This window comes from Melopsittacus undulatus, chromosome 4 (genome assembly GCF_012275295.1).
Source record: "Melopsittacus undulatus isolate bMelUnd1 chromosome 4, bMelUnd1.mat.Z, whole genome shotgun sequence".
Lineage (NCBI taxonomy): Eukaryota > Metazoa > Chordata > Aves > Psittaciformes > Psittaculidae > Melopsittacus > Melopsittacus undulatus.
In genome coordinates, this window is record NC_047530.1 from 9,041,959 (window position 1) to 9,061,050 (window position 19,092).

At 37.0% G+C, this 19,092-nt stretch overlaps 1 protein-coding gene across 1 annotated transcript in view; it reads right to left on the minus strand.

Annotated features, from left to right (window-relative positions):
* Positions 1 to 6,339: 6,339 nt before the first annotated feature.
* The window catches only part of TTBK2 (tau tubulin kinase 2), a 65,543-nt gene continuing 52,790 nt past the window's right edge, over positions 6,340 to 19,092 (minus strand). Inside the window, exons 13-14 of the mRNA XM_005143902.3 lie at positions 9,357 to 10,624; positions 6,340 to 8,365 (exon numbers count right to left, since the gene is read on the minus strand). Of these exons, the coding sequence (XP_005143959.2) occupies positions 7,897 to 8,365; positions 9,357 to 10,624 (1,737 nt within the window). The 3' untranslated portion in view covers positions 6,340 to 7,896. The remainder of the gene's footprint in view (positions 8,366 to 9,356; positions 10,625 to 19,092) is intronic.

Below are 19,092 nucleotides of genomic sequence, written 5' to 3' on the forward strand. Positions count from 1 at the left end.
GTGATGGCGATAATGCTGAGCAAGAGATCCAGGGAATTTTCTCCAATTCTTATGGACTTCCCCAAAAACCTCGTTCTGCTGCACAAAGAGCAGGCAGTATTTTCCACAGCATTTTTAAGGACTAAGACATGCAGGCACATAAGCCACAAATATAAATTCATATTGTGTATTATACTCTACTTTTACTATAAAGAAAAATGATCTTGGAGGGAACCCGAGCAACTGGTAGGTTAACTCTGCATTTCCACATAGCACATACTGCTCAGATTCACTTCTGTTTGTTAATTTCTCTGCTCTCTCCCACTTCAGCGTATTGCACAGGCAACAACAGGTCTCCTCAAAAGGCTCTAAAAGCTCAGTGACTACATCCAGACAGCTGATCATGTCCAGAAAAATAACTTATGGTGGCCTCTGACTAAATAAGGAATTTTAACATGGGAGGGATTAAAAAGTAGCAGGAGCCGGCTTTTCAGAATGACAAGGCTGGAATCCATCATATTCTTATTAAAATTGATCTGATCTGGCTGTGATGATCATTTATTGTTTGGCTGAATACAGACAGTATGGATAAGAGCAAGAGCAAATAGGGAGGTTTATGACGAGGCCAGCTTAGTTTTTCCATTCTTATTAATACACAAAACATGAACATATTAAGTCAGCAAAACTTCCATTGATCCAATCAGTCTGACTTGCAATATGAGCATCTGACTCATGTTCCTATAGCACCAAGAGACACTTGCTTTTTGCTTTTTTATAACAGAAAAAAATCACTATCAAAGTATTTCCTCCATTAAAGGTACAGGGTTACAATACTAAAAAATACTTGGGAAAAAAAATCAAGTGAAGCTTTTATAAATAAATCAATTATACAAATGCCACCAGAATTGAAGTTTTGCATGCTGAATGAGTATTTTATTTAGAACCAGTTTATAAAAATAAAATACAAAATAATTTGAAAACAAAACTTAAAACATTGTACAAAGCCTTGATATGGTACAAATGAGAAAATAAATAATTACAACTTTATGTACAAATGACCACTACAAGGGCATTAACTCTTTATGTTCTTGAGCGCCTGAGCAAAATTAAAAGGAAATGAATGGCTTAGAAGATTTCCAAGGAGGGGAAGAGAACTGCAATTACTGAGCAAGAGAATTTGAAGGACTCAATGTCTGTGTTCTTCAATGGTAACAATCTTGGAACTACTTTCCACTTAATTTAATCATGCTGCAGATTTTACTACTGAGTACTTAATTTCTGTGGGGGTGACAACATTGTATTTTTAATTACTATACAGACTTCATTCTTTGTGGTATTGACCAGAGATTTTAGTCAGCAGCCATTTTTTGGCAGCTTCAAAAAGTCAGTACTTGTCTGAAGGCATTGCTGGTGATTTCCTTAATTTACTGGTTTGGATAATCATAGGTGAGCATTTGAAAACTGACATCAGTTAGCACAAGCACTGCAGCTCATCTCCAGGCTGCCTCTATAGAAATAAAAGTTGGGGAAGAATTTCATATCTTGCTTTCTAGCCACAGAAAGAAAATAGGATGCAGAGGAGGCTGCTAAGGCAGGCAACCCAGATCTCTAGTCATAGGAAAAAGATGTGAAATAGCCATAAAAATCCCACCACCTCACCTTATGTCAAACCTTTATTACCTTGCCTTCCACGCAGCAGATACAGATTTAAAAGGATCTGAAGCCAGGCAGACCAAACTAATTACACTCTATCATTTGAAGCATGCTGGTCTGCTGTCATTATAGGTCCTTTATATAAAAGTTAGGTCAAAGATCAAATAATCTCGAAAGGAAACAAACATCTGTAACTCAAATCAATTCCAGCTGAATTCCCGCAGACAGCTGTGGATGATCAGGACCTCATGAGTATTGTTTTAAAAGAAACCACTTTGTACTCTCGGCCAAAGCCAGCTCTCAGCAGTAATTCTTACAGAAAAGAGATCAAAAAGCATGGCATGTCATAATAGTAATAAAAAAATAAGCATTTCCCAATTTAAAATACAGCAGTATAGTGAGTTTATTCCTTCAGTTCCTAAACAGGGGAAAAAACCTTAACAAAATAAGATCCTACACTGATTTTAATGGAAGTTTCACCTGCACAAGAACAGCAAGAATTCCCAAGGATCCAATCTCTTCATGTTGAGGAGAAACAGAAGCAAAATACATCAATGACATATACTAACATTTGGTTTTGTCACTACTACTGTTAAGAAAGAATGTGTTACTCACAATGGAGAGTAAAATCAATCTCCATGTTAAAATCTGGATTGCTAGAGTGATTGCCAAGTTACATCAGACTTCAAAACAGCATTCCTGTGCATTTTTCCTTTAAAACAAAACAAAACTCTCAAAGGTTAGTATTTAAAAGCCTGATTATTTAAGCCATAGGAAAATGAGTAATATTTTTTTTGGCATTTAACAGTATCTTAAGGTAATTCCAGACCATTATTACACACAATCCAGGCTGCCTTTTACATCATTTCTCTTTTACAGATGTTCTATGTAGGGAAAGAAAGACTGGCATCAAGCAACCAGCTGAGGTATTCCTGTGCGAAACATGTGTTTATGCAATTTGCATGTATTAGCTAAGAAATGCATGACCTGTGCCTATGCATTGCATGCAGTCAAAACACTGAACCTCGTTTCCTTTTACCAGCTTTACTGGTTAATGAAAATTGCAGTCATTGCAACAAATGACATGAGCCAAAAGCAAAACAGCAAACAAAATCCTTCAGTCCGCTGCCTACTTGATTAGCTATAAAGAAAGTAAAATAAAAATGTTCTAAAAAGACTGTTCCACAAGTTTCAGAAATAGGAATGAGCATCCAAAGCTTTTATCAACCGAAGAAAGGAGTCATGGATAATCACCGTTATACAGCTGACAGTTCTATGACCACTCCTTAGAGTGGAAAAGCATACAGAGACTGCCACAGGGAATTGTGGTGTTAACCGAAGACACCTAAGTAGCCCCTTGCTCATGGAATTGACAAGATGGGCACAGCTCTCATCACCTCACAGGATCAGTCCTGCATGAAAAAACTCAGATCAATATATTACAGGCCTATAATGAGAAAGCAGTTTGACTTTGAGCTCTCTGTTATGCTCCCATTCCTTCTCAAAGAATTCCTCTCATTTAACTTCTATATAAAATTTGGAGGCACATATCCCTAATTTGCCATTAGACCCTTACAAGAAATTGGAATAATCACTTTCTTCTTACCAGAATTGTTGCCTTTTAGTGTTCTGCAAAATCATCCGATTCATTATGGAAAAGTTCTGTCTACAGGAAAGAGTCTGTACTGTACATGGTTCTGTATACATTCTCATGGAAGAGAAAAAAGAAAGTATTTAGAAGCATTATAGTCAACTATTGCATAAATGTTACTGCAATAAGAAGGACTTACAGGAGTTCTGCCCAGGTAGGATTATAGGATCAGGCCTTGTAATATGGAAAAGACACAGGATCAGAATTAGTTCATAGCAAATTATGCTAGATTAAGAGGAGATCAGAGCAAATCAAGACAGAACAAGCCTCATCTTACTCTGGCAAATGAATTCCAGTAAACAGGATGCAATAGTTGAGACTGTTCCTATCTATGTGTATATACACACATATGTATGTATGTATATATGTTTCTATATAATATACAGTATCTATATAAGTGTATATATAGATACACTTATGTACAAATGTGTATTTATATATATAAAATCAAAATTGTGTGTTTTCCCAGCTATAGTTAATACCCTTATACTACAAATTGTAAATGATAGAGCTCTTGCAAATCTTTTCCATATGAAAAATATTTCAAGCTACTTTTAAATATAAGGACCAGATCCTCCCCCTTTACATCAAGACTGTTTAGTGAGGTATGCGAGAAAGCTTGATCTCAAACATGCAGACTTCCAAGGCTAGAATATGTCCAATTTCCCAAGACAGGATGTGGCTGGTGGCTGTGATGACTGCCCCGTGTCACTCCGCAGGAGTCTGTATCTTGAATAATTGTATAGAACTAGCAGTTGAGAGCTCCTGCCTGTGAGCACTGAAATTTTCTATGCTTACCAACCCTGCTCAAGTAGTAGATAGGTGCCTAATATCATACAACTTGATGGTATCTACTCTATCTACTGTATCCCATCTATTACTTTTTTTTTACTTAACATTTGTAATTACTAATGAGATTTATTAACATATATTTTTGAGGCTGCAACTTTGATTATATCATGCAATACTGTAGCACAAAAGTCTGTGTGAAATGTCAGTTCTATTTTAGTTTAAAGGCTTCATGCCTCAATTTCTCTAAAAGAAACCCCAAAATGCTCCAAAGTGCTGGCCACAACACAGGAAACACCATAAAGAGAAATGAGTGTGCAGCATCTGCATCTGCTACATGCCATGGCTCCATTGCACTGCCCTCCAAAGAAACGAAGGCTTGATGAGGACAAAGCAACAGCTCCTTGAATTATGTTGTTTCCCAGCTAAAATCCCTGTGTAAACTGCTGCGTGCTATGCAGAATAACTGTAACTGTTGTGTACAGTGGAGAAATATCTTCCCCATCCCTGAAAATTTGTTGCAGTTAATCCTCTGTAAACCATTCATTCACACTCTGCACAAGGGCCACACACATGTACATTGGTGTTTTTACAGTCAGTTGCATATTTAAATATTGAAGCTTACAGAGTTCTTGATGATTACACAGGCCCTCTAGAAATATTAAGCTAATATTTATGTATGAGTTGATCAGCTGACCATTACCTAACTACATTAACTGATTGCTACATTAGACTACAGTAAGCAGTTCTGTAAACTTCTGGGGGAGGATATCAAGCAAGAAAAAACTGCAGAAGAGCAGGTAGTTCAAGATAAGTTATTCACAATCAGTCCTCCATTCATAGCTTCATTATTTTCTCACTAGATCCTGTTGGATCCACAGCAAAAAGCAACTGGGGATGTACAGTTCTTTTACCTTTTTATGCACTGAAAGAAGCCTGGGTCATCAATCAATCTCTCTGGTTTGGCATAGTTTACTGTTTTTACATTGGCAAGTAGTTCAAGTACAAGTGAGTTTCTACAGCATTGATTTATTTTACATAGCAATGTGTAATAATGGACATGTCTGTACTTTGAAGACAACATAAAAAAAGCCTTAGGTGTTATATTCTTTCTCACCTGTAAAGCAATTACCTGTTTCTGGATCCTGCCACACTGGAGAGAAAAGTATAAACACCTTAACTTCAGCATTTCAGGCAAGGATACATAAAGTTGGTACCTATTAAACCTGACCATGTTAATGTAGGAATAAGCTTATGAGACCATAATAGATGCTTTTCAGAAATAAGCAAGAGGAAAAATGATCATATGTTGCTACACCACTTTAACAAGTAATTCCAGCAGTGCCCAGGGCAAAAACATCACAATGGCATCAAATTCTTTTTATGGTATACTGTAAAGAAACATGAGGAAAACAGGAAGAGAACTATGGAATTTGTTGTCACATTCATCTCTTAGGTATTCGTTGACTGCCACTGCTCCTATATGATGAGTATTCAGAACAATTAAGAACTCACATTATGAAATAAAAATTAGTAACCACAAGCCCTATTTGCAACCAAAAATAAAATACCTTTGAGTCTCTGTTCTTTTTCCATATGCAAATGCACACACAAAATTATAACGGAAAAAAGCAAGCTGCAAGACAAAACATTGTCTGGTTGAGAAATCAGCAGTCCTTCAATCTTGTACCAATGTATAAAGGCTATTACAAATTTTGCATTCCAGAAATTTTAGAAGGGAAATACAGAATGTAATGCCAAAAGTAATCAGGAACTAACAGAAAGGGAACTGCATTATTTGTGGTCCATAAATTACAAATGAAAAAGAATGAGTTTATATAAGCATATACATATATGTATATATATAAATATTTATATTATATAATTTACCATGAGGACATGCAATTATTGGAATAGCACCTATTATACAATATAATACAAAGGAATAGACTTTCCAATGGTACAGTTTCTTCAGAAAAAAGCAGGTATATCCTACCTATTGCATTCATCTGTAGTGCTTGAAACCTGAATGAAATTAAGGTTCCACGCTGTGCTACATTACATATGGGAAACAATACACATATTCATAGTAAGAAAAGGAAAAAAACAAAATCAACATAGTTTGACAATGCAAGTGAAATTCAGTGCAGCTCCAGGGCAGCTTTAATGCAGCATTAGAATGTGTTAGCTCAGAGACAAAAATATTCCCTTTATAATCCAAAGGTATTCATTTGGCAGAAGTTAAATAAAAAAGCACAGATGCTGGCTGGAGAGGCAGATGACTACAGCAAGCAGATCAGCAACTGACACGTATCCTATGCATCCAGCATCCCTACACCAGGGATAAGCACGGAGAGCTGGCTGCACTCTTCTCAGGCTTGCATTCTTTAACTATTCGAGCCTGCTATTCTCTTCTGAGTATAGCAAAAGGTGCTGTACCATTATGTTCCCTACAGAGATCCTGTAGAGCACAAGGGACTATTAAGTACCTATGAAACAAAGTTGGAGGAATTAAGACACCATGGACTTCAGTGACAGACACTAACATCTGGCTATCAAGGAACCATTTGGGCAAATGAATGACAAGAATCCAATGTAAAAGATACCTCAGATTGTTTTCTGTGTATTATGACTAATATTTTTACCAGGATTTTGTAAGGGTGTTACATATATTTCTGTCACCTAAAGCTTACAATGTTCACAAATCAGACAATCTCCCCATCTCTGTTTCATCTTTCAAGTTTTTATAAAGCAAATAATCAAAAAACCAAATCTTGGTTGGCAATCAACTCTGTCTGGTAAGATCAGTGGTTTCAGTGATCCATAAGCAATGGAAAAACAAAAGCCAGCACTGACAAGGCTTGTTTTTGCAGGTAAAGGGAAAAAGCTACTTTAATTTTCTAATTTCTTTTCTAACTTACATTGCAATTTATTGTAAATTTGTAACATTCAATGAAGTGCAGACATCTCCTCTTTTATCTCATTTTCTAGACAGGAATGCTTTTCCAGATTCTACTGAACATTGGCTGAAGAACCACACTGTGACTCCCAGTGAAGTGTATGATATGTAACTGAGAATCAGCTTCTCCGATCTTAATTAGTACTAAACACATCTCTAAAGAACATAGCTACAAAACCATCTTGGGAAAAGTTAATATTCAATTTTTAATGTTACCAGTGTCAAGAAGGGGCAAGGTATGTGACACTTCCGTAGGTAAAAAAAATCCATGCCACTGTAGACAGGGGCAAGAGAAGCACTAGTGACTCAGAGATGTGTGCAGCTCAAAATGGAAGAGACTTAAAACATAGAAATACCATTGTCTTCAAAACTGTGTGCTTTTTTTAAACTGCAAAGACATGCTTGAGCAGCACTTATCTCCCAACATCATGATGGCATTTTGGGAATAACCGTTTCAGGGTTTTCTTACGTACTCCTTGATTACATAAGGCCTTAAATAATTAGGCCAAATCTTCTACCTAGGTAAACTAAAAACATAGAAATAAATATCCTTTTAAAACACTCACCTTAGAGATATATTTTATTCTAAATACATTGCACCTCTTTGACTACCTAGTCATTCTTATCCTGGCCTCTACTTCCCCTCTTGTGGATCTGCTTGCTGCCTGCTCTTAGGCAATGCCTGGCCACTTATTTACACAGAATGCTCTTATGAATAGTTTATGATGCTTACTGTCTTTTAAAAGCACAGATTCAACACCTTTTTTTTTAATATATTTTTTGATTATTTTTTTAAATACACAGTACACAGACAAAACATGCATCAGATTTAGGAGGAGATTCTATACCTGTCAAGGCCCAGTTCCTATCTGCTAAGCTTAGTGGTTGACTTGCTCCTTCCTATGGGAGTCTTAGTGTTTGGGGAATGGTGGAAAGAACTGCCAGATCCTTTCAGACCATTCTTGCTTGGTCTGTTGCAGCAGTGCTCTTGTTGGCAGGATCTCCTAGAAGATGAGGAGCCTGAATGGCTAGGAGGTGATTTACTCCTCCCAAGATGTGGGGATGAACTCCTCTGATCATGATGGGGTCTCCCAGCCCGGGACGGAGAAGAACTGGCAGTACGGGGTAAGGAAGAGCTCCTAGGGGAGGCACTGGGACTGCGTCGGGGGATGACAGGGCTTTTGGGTGGTGTTTTTGGACTATGTGGAGATCCTGGACTCTTACACTGGGTAGAACTCCTTGGTCTCTGAGATCCATTCTGTAGGATTTGAGCCAGACGTGAGATAAGATCTGAGTCCGAGCTGCTACTCCCTAGGACTCTGTATCTGCGCAACCTTAAGAAGAAATGAAGAAAGATTATTTCTGTTCCCATCTATTCACTGAAGTTCATATAGAAACACAATATCACTAGAAAGTAGAGATGATCTTTCATTGCAGAACAGACATCTGGAGCTGAGATCTCCTACAAGACAGAGCTGTTTGGATCTAGGCTTTGGATTCTGTGTTGTTCAAATCAACGCAGTATTTATATTCGCATAAACTCACTCACATAAACAGCCTAAATGTTTACAGGATAACTGGAATTTCCTGGTGGTGCTGGAAGTACACTAAAAAGCAGTGCCTATTGCCTCTGTTTTGGAGGGGTACATCCATTCCTGCACACCATTAATACTCTCCTGTAAATAATTTTAAGGTATGACAAGGCACACCACAACTCCCTTCAGAGGATTTCACACTATTACATCCTGGTAATGTAGGCACTGAAGAAACTAGATCATGGTTGTCTGTATATAGAATTGGCAAAGGGAGGCTTCTAGAATTCACTCTGCCCTCCTTTAATTAGTGTTTTTACTTAGCCGTGATCTGGCCATAGCTAGCTAACTCAAGACTGACGGTTGGAATCTCCAAACCTGAACACTTAAAATGTATACAGTAAGAACAGCTGAATTTTCGAAGGGGCTGGACAAGACAGATCACACAGATTCCTCTGAATTTGTGAATAATCAACAGTTCCGGAAAAGTGACCCGACTTTAAAAATACCCAGAACTGTAAAGATTTAGTTACAGATTGACAGGTTTCAAAATACTGAATATATATCTATTGATGTGTAAGGTTTAACAGTGAAGGAGGCTTCTTCTTGTGTATCAGCCTTTCCTCATTTGTTCTCCAACAACATAAGATTTCTCAGAGGACTGAAGCCCAGCAATTTTCTTATCGATAGTTAGAAGTTGTAACTTCTGCAGGATTACACACTGCAGAGTGACTGCAGCCTAACTCAAATCCATTTTCAGCCTGGAAACGTATCTCTGTTTTCTCTGCATTACCTAGCTTCTACCCCAGGTCTAGCAGGTGGTTTTCCTGGTGGTGGCCGAGGAAAGAACTGAGCTGAATTTGAACTCGTGACTTGATCAGTGGCTGCCCAGGACACTGGCCTTGGAATCTTGCTTTTCCTGGACTGAGGGCTGCTTGGAGATAAAGAGCTATCTTCTGTCTGCTTGCTGAAATGAGAGTCCAGTGTCAATTTAGAAAATGAGGATAAGACATCATCCTCAGAAAAAGGTACTGGAGCAGCAGCCTTTTTTTCCTCCAGTGACTTATCAGAGGCACTTGAAAGGTCACCAAGGAAAGATTTAAGTTGTCTCTTTTCCATAAGTAATCTGACCAAGTCTGTCTGATGGGCCTTTTTTAGAAGAAGCTTTTCCTTTGCTGAAACAGAAGAGGACTCTGAAGTTGAGTCTATCTCTTGTGCTAAAACTGGGATTCGGCTCTGCCTGAATACAAAAGGAGATTTAACCAAGTCCTTCTTAGATCGATGAGAATTCTCATTTTCTGAAATGCAGTGGAACAGTTCTCCATTTCTGGGAGCATTTTTCTCTTTTTTGTCCTCCTGATGCAAAAAAGTACTAAGGGCCACTTGGTGGCATTTCAAGTCTTGGATATGGACTTCCTCCGTATCAGAATGAAAACCGTTTTCCTGAACTGGTGCTGTTTTACTTGTCTGTCTATTAACATGTGAGTTGGTAAGTCTTGAGGGAGATATTTCTTGTGTTTTAGGTGCTATCGATGTCAGAACATCATCTTGATTTGGCATCAAACTGATGGGCCCTGGCTTTGATTCTTCAGCAGCTTCAGTGTTTGTTAGAGGCTCTTCCTCTGCAGATTTTGAGTTTCCTGGCAAAGAATTCTGTTCTTTGCTTTGCATTGCAATGGCACCCTCAGAAACTACCGGAAGCTTTTCTTCCTCAACCTCCTCTGCAGGAATATTTTCAAGTTCTTTCTCTTCCAGTATCCCACCATGTTGTTCAGGTAGGTCCTGCTGGCCACAGTCCAGGACACTGTTGCTTTCTTTGACAAGGCCTTCTGTGTCAAGCACCTCTTGGCTCATATTAAGTACCAAATCTGGTCTGCTGGCACCATCTGGAAGTGCATCTTCTGTCACAGCCACACCTGGCAAACTTTCCTTTGGAGAGGAAATTTCCACAGTGTGTTCCATAGATGGAGCATCCTGTTCCCTTTTTTCCAGTTGGTGGCCATAATGAAAGCTCTCAGAAGCAGACTGTGTGGATGCCACTGAAGGTCTGGGTATTGTTATCTGCAGTGGAAAAATAAGAGAAGGGAAAGATGAGAAACTCGGGAATGTTACACAGATAAGATTCTTTAAATATAATTTTTGATTCCATGTCTTCAAGATACATTACATAATGAATCCTATGACTCAAAATGTTCAAGTAATACTTAACTTCACAATCTACATTTAGATAATTAGGAAAGAAGCCAAACCTCTATCATCCTTGGACAGAAATGCATAACAGGTGAGAACAAGCATAAATCTCAGTGGAAAATACTGAGGTAACCAAGTAACCATCCTGGAAATCAGATCCAGCCTAAAAGGTAGGCTTGTTATTTATTTTACATTAGTTTGTATACTCTTAGAGTAAGTTGTATATAAATATAAAACATTTAACAAGTAGACAACAGTATTTTTAGACAAGTACAGCAGATGAAGAACACAGTGAGGTCCAGATTCAGAAATGGACTTAAATTTCAACTTATGCAGAATTTAGATAAAGACTTTGTTTGCCTGATTAATTACATTCATACCCATAACACCTACATTTACATCCAGATAAGCATTCCTGAGTACCCAAATTTTAGCTATTACCTTAACTATAGAAGCTTATGTATTGTTTTAACTCAGCTATCTGGTTAGGGTATCTCCTTACCTAAGGTCATTAAGAGATTCACAAACATTCACACATTTAAATCACCTAACATGTCTAATCCAACAGATGAGCATAAAGCACTCCTAAAACCTATATACCATATTGAATTCGAGCCCCTCTGTAAAACAGTTGGTTACAATGAGTACTGCTCCTAGTTAACTGATAGAGCACATGTCCAGGAAATGGCAAACCTGCAGTCATGTCTCCCCCCACTGAAGAACACAAGCCCAGTTCCCCCAGTTCCCATTAAGTACAGACAAAACCAGAATGGAGTTGCTTCTCACCTTCCCCATTGAAGTCAGGCCTCTGCAGACAGAAATTAAAGTCATGAGGGTCCAAGGGTAAGAGAGCACTCAAAAAAGTGAGAGGAGTTTTATCTCTATTGTCAAGGGAGGAACACACTCTCATGTGGAGTCCTAGATTCAGGTTTATACAAATTGGATAAACTCATTTGGTATAAACAATAAAATATTCAAAGATCTTTCTCTGCATGGACAGAGTCCAGCTCCTTTTTTTCCTTGCATTCTTCAGCCTCATGAATGTGACACAGTTTGAGCCTGTAATATTCAACAGAAAGTGGAAGACTGAAACCTGGGTTTAGACAAAAAAGACTTCCTTGATGCTTTAATGGTTGAAGACACAATTAGTGACAGCCCATTTCCAGTGTTGCCATGATTCTGATATGTTACAAGACAATTTCATTTGGCCTTGCTGCAGAAATTATACATGCTGCTTAGTGGGCTTTTGAAAGAGCTAGTACATTGGTACTACTGGGTGGTAGAAACCAAGCTCAGCTGTCAGGACCCGTAACAATTTATGCTGTGTACTCAAACTTTACAAATACAGACCGACTCTCCAAAATAACTGACCATGAAGGAGACATACTTGGATATCCTATGAGAACGTAACAGTTTCATTGAAATTCTTGATTATTTTTTGCATTTTTTCATAGTCCTGTATAACAATTTCTGTCATCATGGGTGCACATTTACCTCCATGAAACACAAATATCCAACTGATATTATAAACATTTCACTGGAACAAAACATGAAACATAAATCACAGGCATAAAGCTGAGCTAAAGAGGGGACAATTATGCTGAATAAATTATTTGCCTTTTCCAAACTTCTCACTTGATGAGGTAGGCTGGTTGCCAATTCAAACAACCAGGGAATTAAAAAACAGCTGTTTTCCACGTATCTGAAGGAGGATGGCTTCCCTTAGAATAAAATGGTCTGGTGTCCTCTCAGATTTCAGAGGTAGAACAACCTGAGTTATTTGCTTTTAGAAGTTTATTTATCTCCTTGGTGTATTTTCAGAAGGGCTGCATTTGCTCCTTTGTTCAAATATATATTCATGGAAACTCTTTTCCTCATGACCTCTCTCATATGTCAATTCCTGGTTAGGTGAACCCAGTTCTTACCAGAACTTTATTCACATTTTTCAACAGACTTCATATCCTTTGCCACATCAAGAGAGAGAACTCCCTAGTTGTTCAGGTCTACCTTGGCCAACCCAGATTTAACCTTTACACTCAAAAAAAAGAAGACTAAGCTTGTTGAACAACCCACAATAGAACAGGAAGGAGCTATTTGCAAAAGTAAAACACTGAACAAGCAAAGGATAGAGAAAGATACTCTATGACTTGGCATCATCAAAGACTCAGTACTACTGATTAGTTCACAGTTTCGAAAATGGCTTTTTTAACACATATATCACTTACTTGATTTGTGTTCACTAACAAACAGAAGTTTGTTTTCTCAGATGGTCAATAAACTTCTTAGTAGTCTTCTCAAAGGACAAGAATTAAATTATATCCTCACTGGAGTGGATATTTCACCTATTTGTGCAAGAAATTTAAATGGATAATCTACAGGAAGTGCCCTTCACACAAGGGTTGCTGCAACTTCAGGTGCAGATTTAAGAAAGAAACAAAAGAAGAAGGCCAATTGAAAAAAATCTGGGATTGTGTAAGAAAAAAAATAGAACTGAACCCTGTTAGACCATAGGATTGTTTGGGTTGGAAGGGACCTTAAAGAGCAACTACTTCCAAAACCCCTTGCAACGGGCAGGAATACAAATGGTTTCATTTGGAAAAACTTGGATATAATAGTTATTGATGAAATCGAAGAAGACTGTAGACAATCCTCCTTAAGGCTACTGAAAAGATTTCTTTGGCTAAAGCATCAGTTTCTTTCTAAGGCTGTCCACTGCAAAAAGAATGCAAGATTCATGCTATGCAGGACTTTAAGTAAAAAGACTGAAGGAAGTTTTAAATCCCATAAAACAATTTAAAGAAAAAAGTCCTGTAGCCTTAATTATCCCATAAATAGTCTCCTTATTCTCTTGATTGGGAAATCTTACAAGACAGAGGTCATAATCAAAGCATCTAAGGAGGGCTGATGCTGAGACATGCAAAATACACCAACTGAAATTATAATTTAGTCTAATTCAGGGAGAGAGATATCTCAAGGTTATTCAATACACACCTGGTTACAAAACAAATAATACATGGCCTGATATGCAAAATTAAAGAAACTCCACCATAATCATAAATAAAGCTCATACTTTCTTTTCTTTCTAATTAAAATTATATCCTATGAGATTTCTATGGCTAATCATGTCAGTTCTGGAAAACACTGAACCTGAGGACAAAAACTACAATGAATTGCAATATTACAATTCATCTAAGAAGAAAAATGTGGGAAATAGAATTTTAAATGCTGCCTTTCAGCTCACTATGATAATCAGTTTATAGCACTAGCCACCCAATTACTGCAATTCCCATACTTCAAGAGAAGTTATGTGATAAAACAGGTTAGTGAAAATGGCCGAGACAATAAACGGAATAATGAATTTGAGGTTCTCCTTTTACTCTGAAATATTTAAATTAAATTATTACCATTGTGATCTTGAATTCTTTCTTCCCTGAACAATTTAATTCCTTTCTGATTTCTCAAATTAGCACTTAACTGAGACAAGAAATAAAGACTTCATTTTCTTCAAGAAACTTCATGAGATGGTGAGTAGGATGTTAGGAAGGAAAAAGAACAAAAAAACAGCAACAACATAAATATCTCTCAGACATCCTCTATGACATCTGATGAACTTTCCTTCATTTAAACCTTTGACAGGCTGCAATAGCAAGTGATATGCTTGGATGAAATCCTCTGTGAACATATACAAGAAATTGCACGAGTGAAATACAGAGGTTTGTTCTGCCAAGTTGCTAAGTCTAAAAGATCTAAAGGTGTGAATATAGATTTTTGTATGATACAATACCAGCAGATAAATATCTGAACTCTCAGCAATAGCTTCCCTCTGCTCAAGCTGTCTGCTACCTCATGACATGCAAGCATGTCAACTACTGTTAGGACTTTAGCCCTCTTAGAAACAGATCTGTTGTTCAGCTAATCCTGTCATTACTTGTAACTTCTCACATTAATAAGCCATTGTCATATTACCTGGCATTCTGAAGACACTTTACCTCATCAGTTTACTCTTCAGGACTTCTTTCTTACCTTAGTAAAGTTTGTGTATGTGTGAGAACAAAACTCATGTATCTTTTTTCCTTGCTTCTCTTTTCTATCATTAGCTCTATTACCTACCAGGAATGTGACCAATGCTAGTATGAGTCTGAGGCTTCTTCAATACCAAGCAACCTCCCTGAATCTGTTCAGTTCATCAGCTTCCACTTACTTCTTGAGTTTTTCTTTACCTGTGTCACTTAATTTCTATTTCCTTGCACAACTATATGCCTCTGCAAAGAAATGTGAACTGCAGTTTGTAGGAAAGTGTAAAAACTATGTTAGTGTTGGTAACTTACTGCTAGTATCATTCTCACATGAATAAACCACTGTTATGATTACATCTTTGTAGATAACTCACATAGCTTATTGTTCAGAACAGCCCTCCTACTTTCCAAAATCCTCCCTATCTACTGCTATCAATCCTACTGACTATTTAGAGTCTAATCCTTTGTATCTTTTATATCCCCTTCCCAGATTAAATTCACAGCAGGGAAAAAAGGAAATATAATTAATTATAGATTTACTAAATTACACTGGCTATTTCTACAGGTAAACTAACATGGAGAGAAACAGGAGAAATATATGGCTGTAATGCATGGTGCTAAAGAACCTAAGACCAGAAACTGTTGTTAATTTTGATACTGAATCTCTTTCAACAGTCCCATATATATGGTACTACAAGCATTGCAGGCATTCGTAGGAACTGGTGGTCCCCAGGGTACTACCACCTTCTGTTGCTAAAAATTCACACTCAACAGGCCCTAATCCTAAATTAAAGGGAAGTAACATATGAAAGCTTACTTACAGCTATCTGAATAGAGGAACATGTTGGCACAGCTCTTCACATACATTCTTTCTGCTATGCTATAGTGCTAATTTTTCATCAGTTGATTTGAAGGTTGCAAAAAATGGGGAGGATGGAATACACATTCAGAGTTGAGAATGTACAAGACAACTGTGTTTTCATATTCTTCAATGTGATAGGTATCTTTTGATCTTAAAGAACATATAGATCTGCTTATACAGTCTTTTTTAAGGGCTATTAATCATGGCTTAATTTCAGTATTCTCTATACACCTTCTCCTTTTCAGTTATTCACATACCATTTACCAAGTAAAGGAAGATATTTTTTAACATAAACCTGTATCCAAACATCCAATACAGCAAATACTGACTGCTCTAAAAGCAATATTTTTAATTGTTTTTAGAGAATGACTGTAATTGTAATAAGTGGCTAATTAGTTTAGTAATATGTCTAAACCAAGTAGTCATTTAATCAGAAATTTCCTTTATATAATGTATAAACCAACTGAAGAATATTCTTGACATTTACTTATATTGTTGGAGAACTGGGAGGCAGTGGCACTTACAGATTATTACTTCATAACTCTCACACAATACTCCTATCATAAGCTCCTATTATAAATGGGCTGCTATAGTAAGATCTTTCTGGAGTTCCACAGAGACAGTCTTTTTCTAACAAAGAAACCATGAGTTTGCCCTAATGAACAGTTCAGGGATCTGAAAAGGCGGCAGCAGAAGCCTATTTCACCTTCCCATCTCATGCTATTATTTCCTTCTTTACAGAAACTAAATTGCTACCTTACCATGCTTATTTTCTAAAGCCACAAAAGATCCAGAGATTAAAAAATATTTTCAGAAGCTTGGAACTTGGAGACTTTTTCCTCTGCCATGCTGGAAACTACTGATTTATGAGCATTGTGGTTTAGTAATAAAGCCAATGAGTTGATATCACACTTTAAGTAGCACAATATAGTGAGCATTTTTACATCTAGATTTTATAAAACATCTAGCAATTTTCTGTAGGATGCAAATTAGTTCTCCACAAGAGGTTATGTTCAAATATACTTAGGGAATCTGCTGTGCAACTATACTTAAGGAGTTGGTTAAGCAAAATATAACAGTACAAATGAGAAGGTTCCTCCTCTAACAGAGGACACAGCAAGTACAAAGTGACATTTTTTAATTAATGGTGCAACTACTTTTGGTATAGAAAATGCAGTTCAAATATTTTCACAGCTGTTATTATCACACCTAACAGTCATGTAAGCATCTTTAAGCAAACCTTGTTTTGTTTCAGCAGCTACCTGTGAGAAATATCTTAGCATGTGTTTTTCTTACTTTGGAAATAATTTTTTCTACTTTTGCATGATCTTTTTGAAGTTAAGCTCTATCTTGGTATCTGCCCCTACAGAGAGAATACCTGTAATTTTCAGAAACAATACAAACATGGGCTAATACTTCCTCAGGAAAACCCTGAACTCTCATTTTCAAAGCCACATTATACCATTTTTTTGAAACACAGTATCTTTGTTGAGTAATTCATTTGAAATGCTCTATTCTAAACCCAAGTTCAGTCCAAATAATTAAGACTTTCATTGTTATGGAGAAAAAAAAGCAAGCCATAAACAGAGACTCTCAAGACTCTCAATCACATAAGCCTGTTTTTATGTATAATAGCAGTAGGGTCTAGCTACTATTGTTTAGATTAATTCTGAATACTCCTCTCCAACATAGCCATTACAACAAAGGGTAGTTCATACATAAGACCTGCCCTAATACCCATCTGCAGACTTCAAATGTGTAGATTTTTTTGTTAGCGTCTGATTCCTGTGAGCTATTGTCTAATTCTAGGTTACTGCTGTGCTATACTTATGCTTCAGTTTTGCTATTTATACTGTCGGGTATTTTGTAAAGGTAAAACTATCCTTCATATTCAAAAACAACACTCTAAAAAAATCTGATCAAATTAAGAGCCTTCCTGACTTCTGATCCTCAAGTCAGACAGTGAAGCCACTCATCTATATGCGGTAATAAACTAAGTCCACTTCTATCCAGTTATAAGATTGGCACTATATTAGCACATGTTCTAATTCTCCCAATGCTTCCCATGGAGAGAATCTGTGAACTCCACAATTTCCATGGATGAATCAAACATAACAGCGGAACTGAAGAGACCACGCAAGTACAGTTTTGATAAAAATTCTGATTTCAACAGGATTAAAATTACTGTAAAAATTGTAAACATAAAATTTAATTTTTCAAACTTCAAATCCAGATTAAAATTTTCTTAAATCTCTCCTCAGAATAGTTGGGATCTACTTGAAAGCGTTATGGGTTTCCTCAAGCCCGCAGTACACTACCACCACCAGCAGCTGTAATTCACATAAAGAACTAGCTGCTTTCAGTTTGCTTATAAGCATCCTTAATAGAAATCCTTTAGAGAAGACATACCTAGAGACAGGAGTCTGATCTATACTAAAGGTCTTTCTCTTTTCTTACAATGTTATTTATATGTTCTCTCCTGTGATTAGAATCCAGCTTATCTTAAAAACAAAATACCTAATACTTCTGGCAGCCTGTTATGTTACATAGTTTTTCCTCTGTGACCAGGAGTGATGGTAAATGTAAAGCACAGCTCCATGATGTAGTTACAGCATTAACAACTGCTGTAAGATTAAGATTACAACACAGCTGATCCACCCAAGCACTCAAGCAATCTACAGTTGCCAGTAATACATGTTGCCTCTTAGGTATTTAAGCTCGATAAAAATACTTACAAGGGCATCATCGGTTTATTCTGATTCCAGTTTGGTTGCTGGCCTGGTATTAGTTATACCAATAGGTAGCATCACTTTAGCCGATCTGTAAGATCTCTGCATGTACAGTGTTCTGTGTTTAGAAGCTGCCTGAAAGCAGTCAGAGCAGCTCTACATTTGTAGCTACATAATAAGCAAACACAACTACCCATGGCTCACGTAGCAGTAACACTGTAGAATTGCCAAATACAAGAAATATTAATACTAATTCAAAACTGAACGGTTTTCAAAAATGAACAATTGCTATATTAGGGACCTCCCCTTAGCACTTGTCCTTATTTTAGTGGTTCCCCTATTTTCCCTATTTTAAAAAGTTTAAGAGAAAATGATAGGATGCTGATAAATTAAGAAACTCCAAAGAAAGACATTTTTTCCCCTCTAATTCTAGTTAGTCCAGTATCATGCCATTTTAATGATGGCAGACAACAGATTTTAAGAGAGAATATTATTTTATGAATTATATTGTAGATAACATCTGCAATTATTAATACACAATATGTATGTTATAATTAGATCAATTATACCTTAATTAAATGAGACAATCATCAGTCCTTGGGCTCTGAATTCTAACTACCTAATTATTTCAAGATTATTGTATGAATTGTCATCATGGAAACAACCGTTGAAAGCAGAGTTCATCAGCTCTCCATGGGAGACCTCACAGACCATTTAACTCTCCTGAAACAT